The 18,667-nt window shown below is 49.4% G+C and overlaps 1 protein-coding gene and 1 long non-coding RNA gene across 7 annotated transcripts in view; both read right to left on the bottom strand.

Moving 5' to 3' along the window:
* The window catches only part of LOC146401553 (uncharacterized), an 838,561-nt gene that overhangs the window by 578,002 nt on the left and 241,892 nt on the right, over nucleotides 1-18,667 (bottom strand). The gene's annotated exons all lie outside the window — the stretch shown is intronic.
* Nucleotides 6,378-18,667, bottom strand: part of PTK7 (protein tyrosine kinase 7 (inactive)) — a 69,685-nt gene continuing 57,395 nt past the window's right edge. For 3 of the 6 annotated variants that reach the window (XR_014810177.1, XM_084968165.1, XM_005666019.4), the window contains 4 exons: nucleotides 17,991-18,071; nucleotides 9,903-10,054; nucleotides 8,075-8,253; nucleotides 6,378-7,387 (listed from right to left, as the gene is read on the bottom strand). Coding sequence is in view for 2 of the 6 variants with exons in the window: in XM_084968165.1 (XP_084824291.1) it covers nucleotides 7,227-7,387; nucleotides 8,075-8,253; nucleotides 9,903-10,054; nucleotides 17,991-18,071 (573 nt within the window). In the remaining 4 variants the exon portion in view is untranslated. Of the gene's footprint in view, nucleotides 7,388-8,074; nucleotides 8,254-9,902; nucleotides 10,055-13,165; nucleotides 13,510-14,810; nucleotides 18,072-18,667 lie in introns of those variants that run through there. The other 3 variants (XR_014810174.1, XR_014810175.1, XR_014810178.1) reach the window with 3 other exon arrangements.

Below are 18,667 nucleotides of genomic sequence, written 5' to 3'. Positions count from 1 at the left end.
TTCCTGCTTTAAAATTTGTTGTGATGTTAAATAAAGCAGTTGGTAGTGGTAGTGAAATAATTTAGTTACTGCAACCAGCATTTTAAAATAGTATATTGGAGTTCCCGTTGTGGCTCAGTGGTTGATGAATCCAACTAGGAATCATGAGGTTGCGGGTTCGATCCCTGGCCTTGCTCAGTGGGTTAAGGATCTGGTGTTGCTGTGAGCTGTGGTGTAGGTTGCAGACGCCGCTCAGATCTGGTGTTGCTGTGGCTCTGGCGTAGGCCATTGGCTGTAGCACCGATTAGACCCCTGGCCTGGGAACCTCCATATGCCATAGGAGCAGCCCTAGAAAAGGCAAAAAGACAAAAATAAAATAAAAATAATATATTAATGGGTCTCACAAAAAACAAGAGTAAATATTGTTGGATGAAACTTTTCTTTGTATTATTGTTGTTTGAACCATATAAAACTGCCATTTTGTATGTCAAGAGGGTGGTTTACTGTCAATTTCACATAAAATTTTTTTTTTGGCCATGCCCATGGTGGGAGACAGTCCAGGCCAGGGATTAAACCGGAGCCACAGCAGTGATGACACTGAATCCTTAACTGCTAGGCCACCAGGGAATTCCCTATTGATCTCATTGATTCAATGTGCATGTATTGGAGGACAATGTCAACCTCATTTCTTGTTTTTGTTTTGTTTTTCCATTTTTGGTCACCCTGTGGCATGTGGAATTTCTGGGCCAGGTTTCAGATCCAAGCCGCAGTCACTACCTAAGCCACAGCTGCAGCAATGCCAGATCTTCAACCCACTGGGCCAGGCTAGGGATTGAACCTGCGTCCCAGTGCTCCCAAGATGCTGCCAATTCTGTTGTGCCATAGCAGGAACTCCCCAACTGCATTTCTCACTGTGAATCACAATCCAAAGACTTTGCAAAATACTGAAATGAACTGTGTATGATTTGTGAGATATGTGTGTATATGTAAGTATATATGAAAAACACGGGCTTGTTCATCAACCTCCTAAATGCAAGAACTAAAAGCCCTCCTCTTCTCCATTTCCCAACAGTTTTTTAAGAGTTTTTCTTTTTTTTTCTCCTTTTCCTAATTTACTCTGCACAACAGGTAGTTCAACATATGGAATGTGTTAGCTCAAGAGGAAGAACAGGTCAAATAGATAAATAGGTTCCAGACGGGCTTCAGGGGCCACAAATGGTTGCTAGGGATTTGTGTGAGCAGCACCGTCTTGCAACCACAGCCATGGGGATTCCTTCTCGCCTGGCTTCAAAAGAGCTTTCAGTCTGAGACACCTAATTTATTTATTTATTTATTTTGTCTTTTTGTCTTTTGTAAGGCCGCACCAGCGGCATGTGGAGTTTCCCAAGCTAGGAGTCTAATTGGAGCTGTCGCCACTGGCCTACGCCACAGCCATAACCATGTGGGATCCAAGCCATGTCTGCGACCTACACCACAGCTCACTGAGCGAGGCCAGGGATTGAACCCGAAACCTCATGGTTCCTAGTCAGATTCATCAACCACTGAGCCACGACGGGAACTCCTGAGACACCTAGTTTAGATGCATACAGGGTGGACAGCCCTTAGTTTGGCATCCCACTCGGCAGAGCACAACTGCTGTCTGCTATGCCCACAGGGAAGGGGGCCCAGGGTGAGATGTGGCAACACCAGATCCTTAACCTACTATTCTGGGCCAGGGATTGAACCTGAGTCCCAGCACTTACAAGTTGCTGCCGATCCTGTTGTACCAGAGCACAACTAGACTATTTTAAAATCAGTAAATTTTACATCAAAATCTGACCTCTCAAAATAGTTGGAAGTTTTTGCAGCCCCAGGGCCATGTCCCCACAGGAGCATGATAGCCTGGAGCAGGGTTGAAGGCTCTGCTCTCAGGTTCACTGTAGACTCGGCACAGCCCCCTAAACTCAGATAAGACCCCTGCCTGGCCTCTCTGGAATGTGTTTGGGGCTTCTCCGATAAGGCCTCAATGGCAGTAGCCCTGTCATGTCCACTCAGATCCTGAAGGACCTCCAGAAGAGCAAATGAATTCCAGCCAGATACCAGCATACATTATTCCCACCCAGACTTATATTTCTTTCCCATTTGTTTTTTGTTTTTTGTTAGGGCCCTACCCATGGCATATGGAAGTTCCCAGGCTAGGGGTTGAATTGAAGCTCTAGCTATTGGCCTACACCACAGCCACACAGACACAGCAACCCCAGATCCAAGCCATGTCTGCGACCTACACTGCAGCTCACGGCAACGCCAGATCCTTAACCCACTGATCGAGGCCAGGGATCCAACTCACGTCCTTATGGATAATAGTTCATTACTGCTGAGCCACAAGGGGAACTCCTTTCCCCTTATTTTTATCACCCAAATAATATCAGAACAAAAATTAAGGTAGCTTTAAAATATTGCTATCACCAATAATAATAATAACACTCAAAGTGTTTTCACTGGGGATTAACCTTTACAAAGGGATCCTTAACTTCACATAGAAGAGGTCTCAGTGGTGACGGCAGCCTTTGAGAAAATGGAAAGGCCAGGAGTCAGGGCGCCCAGGGCCGAGTCGGGAGAGCCACACTTCAAACACAAATGGTGCTCACCCCTGGAGAGTGGGGTTTCGGGACTACAGAAATGTGTCTTTTTCTTTATATAAGTCTGTGCCATTTAACTGCTTCCACAATCAGGATCAGTATCGCTTCTTTTTTTTTTTTTTTTTGACCTCACCCAAGGCATATGGAAGTTCCTGGCTAGAGGTGGAATGGGAGCCGCATCTGCGATCCACACCACAGCTCTCGGCAATACCAGATCCTTAACCCACTGAGCAAGGCCAAGGACTGGACCCGTGTCCTCGTGGATGCAAGCTAGTCAGATTCATTACTGATGAGCCACAATGGGACCTCCCTCTACATTTTTTGGATCAGTGGTTTGTTTTTGTTTTTTAAATTATTTTTATGTTTTTCCATTATAGCTGGTTTACAGTGTTCTGTCAATTTTCTACTGTACAGCAAGGGGACCCAGTCACACATACACATATACATTCCTTTTTCTCACATTATCATGCTCCATCATAAGTGACTAGACATAGTCCCCAGGGCTATACAGCAGGATCTCATTGCTTATCCATTCCAAAAGCAATAGTTTGCATTCATTAACCCCAAATTCCCAGTTGATCAGTATTACTTTTGTGCAAACTTCTTCTCCCTTAAAATTAAGCAGGGGTTCCCTGGTGGCCTAGTAGTTAAAGATCCAGCGTTGTCACTGCTGTGGCTCAGGTCACTGCTGTGGCTCAGGTTCAATCCCTGGCCTGGAGACTTCTAGATGCTGAGGGCACAGCCCAAAAAATTGAGCAAAATAGAAACAGGGCAGAGGTACAATAAAGGGATTTTGGTGACGGGCTGCAGTGGGGGGGGGGGGTGCACAGGGATGAGGGCTCATGACAGTACAGGATTCCAAGGATGGCTGTTCTCCAAACAGTAGTACCAATAATGCAAACAGGGAACATGGCTGGAGGAGCAGGTTTGGAAGAGAGATGAATTCAGTTTGGGTCTAGGAAAACAGGTGGAGGGAAATATTCTGCAAAAGAAGGGGAGTGTGAGTCTGAAGCTTGAGGTAGAGGCTGGAATTGGAGCTAACGCTTTGGGAACTGTCCGCACGGAAGGGCCAGTGAAACCACCCAAGGTAAGATGTGATTGCCAAGGCTGAGAAGGTTGAGAGAAGGCAGCCAGGGACAGAATCCAGGAGGATAGCCATCTCTGGGGCAGGCAGGAGAAGGAAGCCACAACCAGGGCTGGGGAGGGCTGGTCAGAGAAGGTGGACGCGGCATACCATCATCAAAGGCAAGAGAGGAGAGTCAAAAAGGCAGATGGGGCCAGCAGCGTCAGCCACCACAGAGTGGTTGAGGAAGACCAGGAGTGAGAAGAGGCTTAGTGACTAATGACCTTCTAGAGCAGTGCCTTGCAATACTTCTGGACACAACCCACAGCAGGAAATCATTTTTACATTGCAACTTGGGGTGAACTGGATTATAGCTCCTAATTTTCACACCTTGTGTTAGAATTAGACAGCCACATCCTTCGCTCTCACATCCTGCAGGTGCTGATATTAGTGTTTTGTTTTTGTTTTGGTTTGGTTTTTTTTGGCCATGCCCATGGCATGCAGAGGTTCCCAGGCCAGGGATTGAACCCTTGCCATAGCAGCAACCCTCGCCATAGCAGTGACAATGCTGGATCCTTAACCCCCTGAGCCACCAGGGAACTCCTGATATTGGGTGTTGACATGATACTTACTTTGGCTCATAAAATGTTAATACACTGCTGCTTTTATTTATTTACTTTGTTGTCTTTTTAGGGCCCCATCCGAGGCATATGGAGGTTCTGAGGCTAGGGGTCAAATCCAAGCTGCAGCTGCCAGTCCACACCACAACCACAGCAAAGCCAGATCCAAGCCGTGTCTATGACCTACACCATGGCTCATGGCAACGCAGGATCCTTAACCCGAGTGAGGACAGGGATCGAACGTGTATCCTCATGGATACTAGTCAGATTTGTCTCCTCTCAGCCATGATGGGAACTCCAACTTATGCTTTTAAATGTGCTGACAAGATCTGGCTGGACTTCTTGTGCTCTAGAACTAGAGCATTGCTCTGGGGCCGGCAGATTAGACCCAAGACAGACCCATGGTCTGCTGCCGAGCCCGGGTGAATCAGCTAAGTCCAGCCAAGACCAACTTGCAGATCTGTGAGTGAGAAAAATAAATGGTTGTTGTAAGTGACCGAGATTTTTGGGGTTGTTATGCAGTAGCAGCACTCAAATAACTAATATATAAGCTAACATACACAAATACATATCAAATATAACAAAATTTTGCAAAACAATTATCTACCCTTAAGGTATACCGTCTACTTTGATAGTTTTTATTGTATTTCATTTATTTTTTTATTTTTCAATTAAAAAAAATTTTTTTTCTTTTTACGGCTGCACCTGCAGCATATGGAAGTTTCTATGCTAGGGGTGGAATTGGAGCTGCAGCTGCTGGCCTCTGACACAGCCACAGCCAACATCCACTGAGCCAGGGATAGAACTCGTATCCTCACAGACACTAACCCACTGAGCCACAAAGGGAACTCCATGTTTCATTTTTTAAAAATACTGGTTACAACCCAGTTTGAAAGGCATTGCTCTAGAGAAATTGTTGTGTTTCTTTTGCTTTTTAGGGCTGCATCTGCAGCATATGGAGATTCCCAGGCTAGGAGTCCAATCAGAGCTACAGCTGCTGGCCTACACCAGAGACACAGCAATGCAGGATCCGAGCTACATCAGTGAACTACACCGCAGCTCATGGCAACAGCAGATCCTTAACCCCCTGAGTGAGGCCAGGGATCGAATCTGCAACCTCATAGTTCCTAGTCGGATTCATTTCAATGAGAATTCCCAAGAAATTGTTCCTAGTTGATTTTTTTTTTTTCACTCCGACACACCTGAGGGACATACCATACTGTATATCTACAAGAGAGGCTCACTTACCAGTTGTGCAACATTGGGGAAACAACCTGGCCTCCCTAAGCTTCAGTTTCAAAAAAAAAAAAAAAAAGCCTTGATTTCCTAATCTGTGAAATGCGAACAATGAGATCTGGCTAAAAGAGTAGTGGCAGAAACTCAATGAGATAATTCACCTTAGGTGCTCAGCAAAGTGACAGGTACAGAATGAGGTGCTTTTTGGTTTTTTGGGGGGTTTTTGGGGCTGCACCCACAGCATATGGAAGTTCCCAGGCCAGGGACTGAATTTGAGCCACAGCTGCCATAGCAGGAACTCCCAGAGCGAGTATTTCATAAACATTAGCTGGTATGTTCATGACTAAGAAATCTGGTGAGGAACAGAAAGAACTAAAGCAATTCCAGAGGTGAGGGGAACTGTGCTCAAGTTACTATAAGGCAGAGAGGACAGCTGATGACACGAGGTCTGGCTAACGAAGAGGAAGGAACGAAACCAGCAGAGGGCTGAGAGCCCTGGCGCGTGTGGCATTAAGCGCATCTTTGTTCAGTCCCATTATTTCCATCACCCTCTTAGTCTTCAAGGGATTCAGAGACATGACTGTATCAGTTAAGTCCTCAGTCCTCCTCTAACTAGTCACCTCCTTGTGCTTCCACCTGAGCCGGAGCACCAGGCCAGCCAGTGGAGAATAATTCGCTGGCATCAGGGTCACAGGAAACAGGAGGTGGCCTCGCCTCCTCCAGGCCCACATCCTCAACTGCTCCACGAGCCAGCGGAAGGTCCAGCCCCTCCAGACTCTAGGAAGGCACGTGGCCCCTTCTGCTAAGTGAGGGAAGAAGGCACATCATTCTGGGCAATGGTAAGGAATGGACATCAGAAGCGGGCTGTAAAAAAGGCTTCTTTATTGAGAGCAGCGAGTGTAAAAAAAAAAAAACCAAAAAAAAAAAACAAAACCCAAAAACAAACAACAAGAACATCAATAAAGGTGTGAGGCAGAGGCGGCCCACTCTCCCATCTCCTCCAGGACCCACCCCTACCTCCCAGGCCCTCCCACCCCACGCTGCAATTACATACAAAAGCCGCCCCGCGGTGCATACAAAAGGGGCGGGTTATATAGTGTCAAAAGCTCCTGAAAACTCCTTCATCTGCCAGGCACTTAGGATGAGAAAAGGAGAGAAGGGTAGGGAGGGGGCATGGGTCTGGGTCGGAGTGGGAGGGTACAAGTCCACGCACGGAGGACGCACTGGCTGGGTCCTCCGTGATCCTAGTGCAGATCCCAGAGTGGGCCCCGTGGGCCAGAACGATCCAGGAACTTGAGTAGATTAAGGACCTATACCCAACCCAGCTCACCTCCAGCCTAGCCCGCCCTGGATGAAGTTGGCAGGTGAGTGGCGAACTGGACCTGGTCATGGGGAGGAGACCCAGGCCAGAAACTGGAGTTACCTGAGGCACCCACACTGTCCCTGATGGGGAAAAGGGTGGCAGAGAAAGCTGCTCAGCCCGAGGCCCCAGTCACCCAGTCTGGGTCTGAATCCACCTCCCCGAGGGCAGAGGGTGAGGAAAAAGGAGAAAGCCCAGGCCCTGCCAGACCTCAGCAGTGCCTGCGGTGCCAGGGCGGGGCCCCTGGGGCCCGGGAGGACGGGATTCTTGCCCATCATGCTGCGGGCACCCCTCAGGAGGTCCTCCTCTGCCCACGCCATCCTGAGGCACAGCCTGCCTGGGCTCTCTCCTCACGGCTTGCTGTCCGCAGAGCTGTCTCCCAGGGCGTTGGCGATCTCGCTGAAGGAGGGCCGGTCCTTGGGGCTGAGGGCCCAGCAGCGCTGCATCAGCCGGTAGAGCTTGGAGGGGCAGCCCTCAGGCTGCGGGAGTCTGGCCTTCCCAGCCTGCAAATCTGCAGAAGGATGGTGGGAAGAGGGTCTTGTCAAAACAGTTAACCACTCCCGTCCAATAATCTGTGGAGCCTGCCATTCCCGCAGGTGGCCACGTGAGGGAGACTCGGAGGTGAGGGTGCTGGCCAGTGCTGGGGAGCAGGACTTAAGAAAGAGTTTATATATCAGACAGAACTTAGAATAGATTTACAAGGAGATCCTGCTGAATAGCATTGAGAACTTTGTCTAGATACTCATGTTGCAACAGAACAAAGGGTGGGGAAAAAAATGTAATTGTAATGTATCCATGTAAGGATAACTTGATTCCCTTGCTGTACAGTGGGAAAATAAACATAAAAATAAAAATAAAAAAGAAGGAGTTTATGGCAAATATCTTGGAACCAAAAGAAGCGAACACCCCTCTGTGGCTGGTGGGGGCAGGGTCCACGCAGCACAAGAAGCAGCCAACGCCAGGCGCTGAAGTAGGGTCAATAAGCAGCATCAGAGTGGCTGAAGTGAGCCCTGCGGGCGAGGGCTTTTCACCCACCAGGATGATGGTGTTCCAGTCATCTAATGGCTGGAGTGGCCCTCTCCACGTAGCTGGTAATGGCAGCCCTGAGGGGAGGTAGGCTGAACTGGCCCAGGGACCCTCGGCAAGCCATCCACCTAGACAACATTTGGAATTGTCCCACAGAAATACAGCTGCCCACCTGCCAGCACTTCATCGTCTGCCTGCCCGTCATGGGGCATCTCCCCGTGGGTGAACACTTCCCACATCAGCACACCGAAGGCCCAGACATCAGATTTGGTGGAGAAGTCGCCCTCCAGGATAGCCTCAGGGGACATCCAGCGCAGTGGTACCCAGGCCTGGCGGAAGTGGTAGTACTCACTGCAGGATGAAAGGACACACAGGCGGGGGGTGGGGGGTGAGGGGCATAGCCTGGAATCCCAACTTCATCCAAGCTCTGCATCTCATATTCACACTAGAGTCCAGCTTTTCTAGACCAAGGCGTGTTAAGAAATTGGAAACATTTATGCTTGGAGGAGGGGGCTATACTGCATGAAATCAGGACACATCCACATGGGGTCTGGTGGTTAAATTCCCCTAAGAATCCAACTTTGGGAATTCCTGCTGTGGTGCAATGGGATCAGTGGCATCTTGAGAGAGCTAGGACACAGATTCAATCCCTGGCCCAGCACAGTGGGTTAAAGATCCTCCATATGCTGCGGGGTGGCCAAAAAAGAAAAGGGGGGAGGGGGAAGGAATCCATCTTTGCCTAAATGTTGAAAATTTTTAAAAAGCTAATAACCATACAGGAGTTCCCGTTGTGGCTTAGTGGTTAACGAATCTGACTAGGAACCATGAGGTTGCAGGTTCGATCCCTGGCCTCGCTCAGTGGGTTAAGGATCCGGCGTTGCTGTGAGCTGTGGTGTAGGTCGCAGATGTGGCTCAGATCCTGTGTTGCTGTGGCTCTGGCGTAGGTCGATGGCTACAGCTCCAACTAGACCCCTAGCCTGGGAACCTCCATATGCTGCAAGAGCGGCCCTAGAAAAGGCAAAAAGACAAAAAAAAAAAAAAAAAGAAGAAGAAGAAGAAGAAGCTAAGAACCACACATACTTTATTAGTTTAAAAGTAATGAGAGTAATTTGTTTAAAATGGGAGTACCCATTATAGCTCAGAGGTGACAAAACCGCCTAGTACCCATGAGGATGCAGGTTTGATCCTCAGTGGGTTGGGGATCCGGCATTGCCATGGGCTGCAGTGTAGGTTGCAGATGAGGCTGGGATCTGGCACTGCTGTGCCTGTGGTGTAAGCCAGCAGCTGTAGCTCTGATTTGACCCCTAGTCTGGGAACCTCCATATGACGCCAGTGTGGCCCTAAAGAGAAAAAAAAAAAAGTGTGAAAAATGAACATGTTAAGTGGAAATAAATCATGAAGAGCTTTACTAGTAATAAATCAATCATGACTAAGACAACAGTTGGACGAACACGGGTGAGTCAGAACTGGGATGACTTGAGGGGAAGTTCCCAGAGTCAATGTAAGGTGTATTCCAGAGTGATCTCTGGCCGTGGGTGCTGAGCTTTAAGTCTTCAAAATAACAATTACTGAATTTAGGAAGTTACAGTGGGAACCATATGAATTGTTAAATTATATATAAACTGTTATAAAGTCTGACTAGTTTTTTTTTTTTTTCTTAGCCTCACCTGCAGCTTGTGGAAATTCCCAGGCCAGGAATCAAACCTGCGCCACAGCAGAGATCTGAGCCACAGCCGTGACAATGCCAGATCTTTAACCAACTGAACCAAACGGGAACTCCCTGACAAGTTACTCTGAAAAAGGTTTATAATTTTTTTTTTATCACTGGAGAAAATGGATAAACACCAGGGAGCCGTGGTCCACTGGCTGGGATGCCTACCGCCTCCATGGGAGAGGGCAGGAAGGTTCTCTCTCTGGCTTCGAACTAAGAACTCTCCCCTCCCCAGCCTCTGAGCTGTGTGCGTGCTCTGGCCCCAGCCCACCCCACCCGGGCCCTCTACCTGTTATACACGTCCTTGCTGAGCCCCAGGGCCGACACCTTCACCTGTCTCTGAGCGCTGACCAGGCAATTGCGAGCGGCCAAGTCCTTGTGCACAAAGCGGTTGTTGGACAGGTGCTCCATGCCCAGGGCCACCTGGGCACACAGGGCCACCTGGAAAGAGAAAGGGGCCTGTCGGAAGAGCCTAGGACCAGGTGACCAGGGGGCTGTCCTTGACACGGTGCCATCAATGTGCCATCAAGGTGATGCTTAGGCAGCCCCAGAGCAAAGGCTCAACAGCCTGTTTCCCTCTCTATAAAATGCAACCAACAGGACCTGCTGCGCTGGGTGGTTGGAAGAACTGAATGGAATGGAATAAAGTGCTTGGTGCCACTTCGAGGCACAGCAGGTACAAGATTAAGCGAGTGGCAGGTGGGGTGGGGAGAACACAGCGTAACCACTTGCAGAGTGAAAAATATCTAGGCAGTAAGCAGAGCTCACCGTCTTCAAGGGCTGCACTTTTTTTTTTTTTTTTTTTTAGGGTAGGGCCGCACCTACAGCACATGGAAGTTCCCGGCTAGGGGTCGAATCGGAGCTGTAGCTGCTAGCCTACACCACAGCCAGCGCAACGCAGGATCTGAGCTGCATCTGCGACCTACACTACAGCTCGCGGCAATGCTGGATCCTTAACCCACTGAGTGAGGCCAAGGATTGAATCTTCATCCTCACAGATCCTAGTCAGTTTCGTTAACCACTGAGCCACAAAGGGAACACCCCCGCCTTTTTTTTTTTTTACTTCATAGTTACATAGTTTCTACTAGTTGCCATTTCATTTTAAAAAAAATCATATATCCATATATAAACTGTGTGAGTGAAAATAAACACACACACACACACACACACACACACACACACGCTGCCTCTGAGGAGGGGAACTAAAGGCCAGAGAGAGAAGGTAGGGAAACTTTGGGTTTGTATTTTTAATGTGAATTACATATAGAAAAGTTCTTAAAATACATGTCATGAATATTACCTGGGGTCATGGCCACACCCAGGTAACAGCTGTCAAGTTAAAAAAACAAAACCCAACAAGGCTGGCCCCCCAGAAACTCCCACTGGCTCCTTCCCCATCATGAATTCTCCCTCTCCTCCAGAGGACATCACCATCCCAACTTTTACAATGATAACAATTCCTTGGCTGTTCGGTATAGTTTTACCACTTACACATGTTCGTAAACAGTACAATTCAGTTTTGCCTGTTTTTTTTTTTTTTTTTTGTCTTTTGTCTTTTTGTCTTTTTGTTGTTGTTGCTATTTCTTGGGCCGCTCCCGCGGCATATGGGGATTCCCAAGCTAGGGGTCGAATCGGAGCTGTAGCCACCGGCCTACGCCAGAGCCACAGCAACGCGGGATCCGAGCCGCGTCTGCAACCTACACCACAGCTCACGGCAACGCCGGATCGTTAACCCACTGAGCAAGGGCAGGGACCAAACCCACAACCTCATGGTTCCTAGTCGGATTCGTTAACCACTGCGCCACGACGGGAACTCCCAGTTTTGCCTGGTTTTGAACCAGTTAAGGCTGGAAGCATACAAAAGCATATTCTTTTGTGCCTTGATTCTTTCACTCAACATTGTGAGATTCATTCTTTTGGGGGGGTATCACTGCATTGAGCTTTTTCATCATAATTACATCATTATTTACTACTTCTAATTCTGATGGTTATCAGTGGCATAGTGGGTTAAGGATCTGGCATTGCTGAAGCTATGGCATAGGTCACAACTGCCACATGGGTTTGATCCCTGGCCGGGGAACTTCCATATGCCAAGGATAGGGCTAAAAAAAAAAGGGGGGGGGAGTTCCCATTGTGGCTCAGTGGGTTAAGAACCCAACATAGTGCCCATAAGGATGTGATTTCAATCCCTGGTGTCACTCAGTGGGTTAAGGATCTGGTATTGCTGTAAGCTGTGGGGTAGGTTGCAGATGCAGCTTGGATCCGGTATGGCTGTGGCTGTGGTGTAGGCTGGCAGCTGCACACCTAGCCTGGGAATTTCCATATGCCACAGGTGTGGCTGTAAAAAGAGAAAAAACAAAAAAGTTAAAAAACAAAAAAAAGAACAGTGCTGCTATGAGTGTACACAAGCATGAGTTTCTCTAAGATACAAAATAATGCAAAGCTATTTCTCAAAATGTAAGAGCATTGGGGGGAATGTTCACTGATACCTTTTAAAAAATTTTGAGCCACATGATTATATTATACACAACACATCATATAACATAGTAAATGTAATTACAATTAAGATATATTACCACTTGAAAATATACATCAATGCACTGAATAAACATTAATTGCATCTACTCTACTCCACATACAACTGGGTGCTGATGGAAAATAACAAGGATGGCAAAAGCAGGCTCCCAGAGGGAGGGCAGTCTGCAAGGGCGCTCTCACCTGCACAAGGGCGCCACCACCTGGCGGCAGGTGAGCTGTGCCAAACAGAAGTACAATCAGAGCCCTAGGAGAGTGCCTGTAAAGACCAATGGCCCTTGGCCCCTGTTGTTTTATCCACACCTTGGAAGCAACACCAAGGGACTCACAGGACATGTGGTGTTTCCTTTTGTATAAAAACAGGGCAAGGAGAAATGCAAAGGGGTCCCCATGGAAAATTATTTAAGTTATTGGCCAGCGGTGTGTTTCTTCCAGCAAAAACACTCATTCGCAGGATCTGTAAAGGAAAAGCCACGCACCACATACAGAATCATGGAGAGAAGAACATGGCCAGTTATCATCAATGATCAAGAAAAGGCTAATCAAGACCCAAGACCCGATATCATTTCCCACACATCTGATTTTAAAATGTCAAAAATAAAAAGAATAATATACAGACTAGAGAATAATAAAACAATGGCACAAAACATAAACAAATGAATCTGGATAAAGAGTTTGTAGGGAGTTCCCGTTGTGGCGCAGTGGTTAACGAATCTGACTAGGAACCATGAGGTTGCAGGTTCAATCCCTGGCCTTGCTCAGTGGGTTAAGAGTCCGGCGTTGCTGTGAGCTGTGGTATGGGTCGCAGACACGGCTCGGATCCCGCGTTGCTGTGGCTCTGGCGTAGGCTGGCAGCTACAACTCCGATTCGACCCCTAGCCTGGGAACCTCCATATGCCACGTGAGCGGCCCAAGAAATGGCAAAAAGACAAAAAAAAAAAAAAATTTATATATATATATATATAAAAAAATTTTAAAAAAAAGAGTTTGTAGGAGTTCAATGAATCATTCTTACAGTTTTTTTTTTTTTTTTTTTTTTTTTTGCCTCACCTTCGGCACGCAGAAATTCCCCAGCCTGGGATTGACGCTTGCTACAGCAAGGACACTGCCCAGATCCTTAACTGCTAGGCTATCAGGGAATTCCCCTTACCATCTTTCAAGTCTGAAATACCAAAATAAAACTTAACCAAACACACAGACATACAGACAGACACAAACACACGGCCAATAAGCACATTAGAAAATAAGAATAGGAGTTCCCGTCGTGGTGCAGTGGTTAACGAATCTGACTAGGAACCATGAGGTTGCGGGTTCGGTCCCTGCCCTTGCTCAGTGGGTTAACGATCCGGCGTTGCCATGAGCTGTGGTGTAGGTTGCAGACATGGCTCGGATCCTGCGTTGCTATGGCTCTGGTGTAGGCTGGTGGCTATAGCTCCGATTAGACCCCTAGTCTGGGAACCTCCATGTGCCGCGGGAGCGGCCCAAGAAAAGGCAAAAAGACAAAAAAAAGTACAGTGGGTTAAGGACCTGGCATTGTCACTGCAGTGACTTGGGTCGCTGCTGTGGCTCGGGTTCGTTCCCTGGCCTGGGAACTTACACATCCAGCAAGTGCAGCCAAAAAAAAAGAGTAAGTAGAATCAGCTCATGAGTGGACCAATAATGAGATAATATGATAAGGTCAGGGATTAACCAAGATGATGATTAATCTAGTTCTACGTCCCTGAGGTTCAAAAAGGAACAAAGGTGAATGTCAGCGGTAGAGGGGCTGCTGCCACTTGACCCAGGGCAAGAAGGAGACCACCCAATCAGAGAGAAGGGGTCAGGAACACTTGTTGAGCACCTACTGTGTGCCGGCCCCAAAGAGGCTGGCCACTCCCCTTCCTGCACTCTGTGAGGTGGGCCCATCCTCAGCTTTGCCAAAGCCTGGCTCTTAACACTGCAGCTGCCTCTCCTGGGTCACCTCACTGTCGGCCACGAGTGAGCCCGGGGTGGGGGGGAGGTGCCGGCTACAGCCTGGCCCTTCAACACCCCTGGCTGGCTCCCAGCAGCTTCACCAGCAACTCTCATCTCCTCAGTGCATGTTCTGCATCAAAAATGAAGCCACAGCATCTCTGGAGAGGTTCCAACCAAATGTGTGTAATGGGTGAGAAGAGGATTACGGAGCCCTCTCCTGGTGCAGAGCCCGACACTGGATCTCTAAGAAAAAGTAGAGGCTCCCAGGCTGCCATCCTCAGAATGCCCCAAGTGCTGCTGGTGGTAACAGGGCATCAAAAAGTAGAGACGGACTCTACTTCAGGCTTCAAAACCCACGGGCACTGTCCAGCCTTGCCCAGCTGTCTCAGAAAAAGGCTTTTGTAATGAGCCCTCAGCAGCTCTGCCTTTTCCCCAGCCTGCCCTCTCTGCTCTGGCTCTCCAGCTACACAATCTGCTGCTAGTCATGGGAACAGAAGAGAGAGGACTTGGCATGGTGACTAACTTGCTATCTTTCCAGAGAGGAGTGCTTCTGGAAATACTGGCTAAGTGAGGACAGCAAAAGGGAATTGTGTTCACCCAAGCCAATTAAGTGTTTCCTCACTGCTGGGCTTGCCGCCATCAGATGGCCACGGGATTCATTTACAAAAACAGTTACAAAGACCTGCGCTTTGGTAAAGAGCAGACCCACCCCTCCTTGCCAACGTGAACGCTCCGAGGGCTCGCTGGAGTCCTGGCTGAGCCCCAGCGACACCTTCCGCGCTCTTCCCGAACAGGCTGCTGCTTCCTGTCCCGAACAGACCTGACTGCTTAAAGCAAAGCGAGGTCTACAGGTGCACCTGGCTGCTGCAGTAGCTTGCAGGTGGTCCGTGGAGAATTCACAGGTTACAATGCTCAGACTTCAAAATTGCCATCATCTTATCAACCACTCTAACAAGCATCGCCTACAATTATGCCAACACCCAGGGCCCGCGTCTTTGATTTCTATCATGATCCCACTGCTACCTCAGACTCCTCCGGGGGCTCCCTCCAGCCCACCCCCACCAAGGATGGCACCCTTGTTCCAGCTCTAGCTGGCCAGGGAGCAGCCTACCTATCATACCACCTCCCTTGAACTTTTTCTCCTTCCATCCCCCCCGCCAGAATAGAATATAATTCTAAGAATATAAAGTGGCACCACAGCTCACTAAATTACTAGCCACAAGAAAGCAACTATACCTTTTAATATATCTTTCCTAAGAATTTTCAATTTCATGAAATCTCCAGAAAGGAGTATTTTTCAAACTACTGATCAAAACCCACATGGGTCTCAAAATCAATTCAGTCGGTTAAAAAATGGGGGTGTGGGGGTAGTTCTCCAGTGGCTCAGGATCTGGCATTGTCATTGCTGTGGCTCAGATCACTGCCATGGCATGGGTTTTATCCCTGGCCTAGGAACTTTTGTATGCCATGGGTGCAGCCAAAACAACAACAACAAAAAAAACAGGATAAGAAATACTGCATTGTGAAAGATTAATTTTAGGTGTGTGTGTACGCACTGAACCATGATGTAAAATCCTTTTTTTTTTGTTTTGTTTTTTGTTTTTTGCTTTTTAGGGCCACACCCACAGCATACGGAAATTCCCTGGCTAGGGGTTGAATCAGAGCTACAGCTGCCAGCCTACACCACAGCCACAACAACACCAGATCCAAGCCGAGTCTGTGACCTACACCACAGCTCACAGCAATGCTGGATCCTTAACCCACTGTGTGAGGCCAGGGATTGAACCTGTATCATCACAGATATTAGTCGGGCTCGTTACTGCTGAGCCACAACAGGAACTTTCCTAAAATCCATTTCTTATAGGAGACCCTAACAAAAACCATGACAAAGCTACTGTCCTACCCTAGGGCTCCTTAAACCTTATTGAGCTTAAGAATCAATAGCTGAACCTGTGGTTCAGCGGTAACAAACTACGAGGATGTGGGTTCGATCCCTGGCCTCACTCAATGGGTTAATTGTCATGAGCTGTGATGTAGGATGAAGGTGTGGCTCGGATCTGGCATTGCTGTGGCTGTGGCGTAGGCCTGCAGCTGCAGCTCTGATTTGACGCCTGGCCTGGGAACTTCCAAATACCACAGATGTGGCCCTGGAAAAAAAAAAGAAAAAGAAAAAGAAAAAAAATGCAGGTCCTCAGACACCACTCTCAGATATTCCGCCCTAAGTCTGAGGAATGGTCCAGAAATTTACAATTGTTTTAAGGCAGTGACCTTCCCCCTCCACTCAAAGCAGAACACTGTCCCTGGAGAGAGTGGAACCAAAGATTTTGAAGCTCCTCCATCAGGTTCAAGATGCTCAGGCAAAAAAGCACTGGAGTGAGCTTCAGCAAAGGTGGTGACAACTTTCAGCGAGAGTCCCTCAGGTCACGCCTATGTCCCTGTCCCAGCCAGAGCAACGGATCTAGACTCCCTCTCTCTCCTGAAGCCATCCCTCCCCATATTCACCTACTTCCCGTCCCTGACCCCTGAACTCAAATGGCTTTCTCCACCAGGAGGCCCTCTCTGTTTGTTAATCAGACTGTCCACCTAAAGGACGTGGACGTCCCCGGTGTCCCTCACTGGCTTTCTGACTCACCTGGCAGTCACATGCTGTCCTCAAGCTCTCCCACCAGATCCTATGTGCCCCCAGGGGGTCCGGCAGTTTCAATCTCACATTCCCAAGGGCCCTCAGGGCCATGGCTGGCTCGGGGAAGATGCGCTGGCTCCTTGCGTGTCCTGCGTTGTGAGCTCTGGGATCCCAACATCCCACCCAGCTGGAGAAGCACATCCTGCCCTGTGGCTTCTCATCTACAGCCACAGCAGCCAGGCCTGCGGCTTCTCGGAGATGGAAGCAGAGGTGCCGGGCCAGCTCCCGTGACCTGGGGCCAGGCCACTCGCCTTGTCTGGGCCCTAATGGGAGAAGGCCGGCCAGAAGGACACAGAGCAGCTCCCCCAGAGAGACCAGGGGCAGTCAGGGTCCCTTCGCCTGCTCAGCCAGCCACATCGTTCTGCTCTGCCCCCAGAGTCTGCAGCCCGGGTCAGCCTCCAGGCAAGGAACAGTCACCTGGAAGGGAGATCCAGCAGCCTACCTCCCTGCCCTGGGCTTTGATGGGCTACACAGTGATTTCGCTGTCACCTTGGATGCAGGCATCCCAGATTAGACCCATTTCGGAGGGGAGGGGAGGAGGCCGTGGGCAGGAAGAGCTGGGCCCTGGACGGCATTGTCCCAGGTGGATGGGAACGATAGGCCAGCTTTCCCTTCTTCACTGTTTCAACCCAGGTCTGTGCCACCACAGGAGCCCCAGCCAGGGCACTGTGCCCGGAATCACCCTCTGCCCAGAGGCAGGAGAAGAACCGGAAGGAAAGGCTGGGCAGCCCACAGCCCAGGTAAGAGTGAAAGCATGGAAACCTCCGAGGGTGAAACAAAGGCGGCCTGTCCCAGCAGAGTCATCTGTGCTCGGAGGATGAAAAGACACGCTCAGGGCCACGCCCAGCCCCGCAGGCCCCTAGATGCCCAGGCTGCCCACAGCTCCTCCACCCCAGCGCCCGCCTCCGGGCAGACCTCCTGCTCTGGCGGCCAAGGCAAAGGGCAGCTCTCCTACACAAAGGCGACCCAGCCACACGAGGCCACCTGCAGGCTCCATGACTGGGACGAGTTGCTTAACCTCTCTAAACCTGTGTCTTCACCCACAATGGGGACAGTGACAAACTGCAGAGTGACTGCTGAGGTAAGACAGGCGAAGCACTTGCCATGGGGCCTGGCCCACAGGCAGAGCTCCATCAGTGCACCTGTGCTATGGTGACCGTGCTGGCTCCTGGCCCACCCCTGGGGGCCTGAAATCCCCATTCTCACCTTCTGCTTTGTGCTGAGGGGCTGTGACTTCAATTTTTCATCCTTGCTCTTGGAAATCCTCAGGAACTGTTTGAGGTCTCCCTGAGGAAAAACCAAGCACCTCTGTTAGGTCAGAGCCCGGCGATCATCAAAGCATCAAACCAGCAGATGCTCCCAGGATGCCTGCCGTGGGGGTGATGAGGAGCCCTGACCTGAACCCCCAGCCCAGCCCAGCCCCTTGTGGGGAAAGTCCAGGTGGAGTTCAAAACACATAGATGGAGGTCCTGCTGTGGCACAATGGCATCGGCAGCATCTCTGCAGTGCCGGGCACAGCGGCGTGGCACAGAGGGTTAGGGATCTGGTGTTGCCCCAGCTGTGGCGTAGGTCGCAACTGTGGCTCAGATCTGATCCCTGGCCCGGGAACTCCATATGCCGTGGGGCAGCCAAAAAGGAAAAAAGAAAAAAAATATACATATGGGTGAGGAAGCCCCCGATCCTGTTTTCACAGGGTCTTCACGGACCCCAGACAGGAAAGCTCTGTCCTCTATTAGATAATCAGCCTCCAGGGGTTGATTATCTAACAGAAAAAAAAACGAGTGGCCACCGGGCAGAACCATGCACAGAGCACTCAAAAGCACTTGCACTGCTCCGCCCCCTTCCTGCCCCTGCGCTGGGGGTGTGATGAGCAGCGGCTGGAG

This window comes from Sus scrofa, chromosome 7, assembly GCF_054392235.1.
Source record: "Sus scrofa isolate SSC_HxYL_T2T_F1_AM1 chromosome 7, Sscrofa_HxYL_maternal_Yorkshire_Landrace_v2.0, whole genome shotgun sequence".
Lineage (NCBI taxonomy): Eukaryota > Metazoa > Chordata > Mammalia > Artiodactyla > Suidae > Sus > Sus scrofa.
Note: the sequence above shows the minus strand (reverse complement) of the source record. Positions and strands in the feature narration are given on the sequence as shown.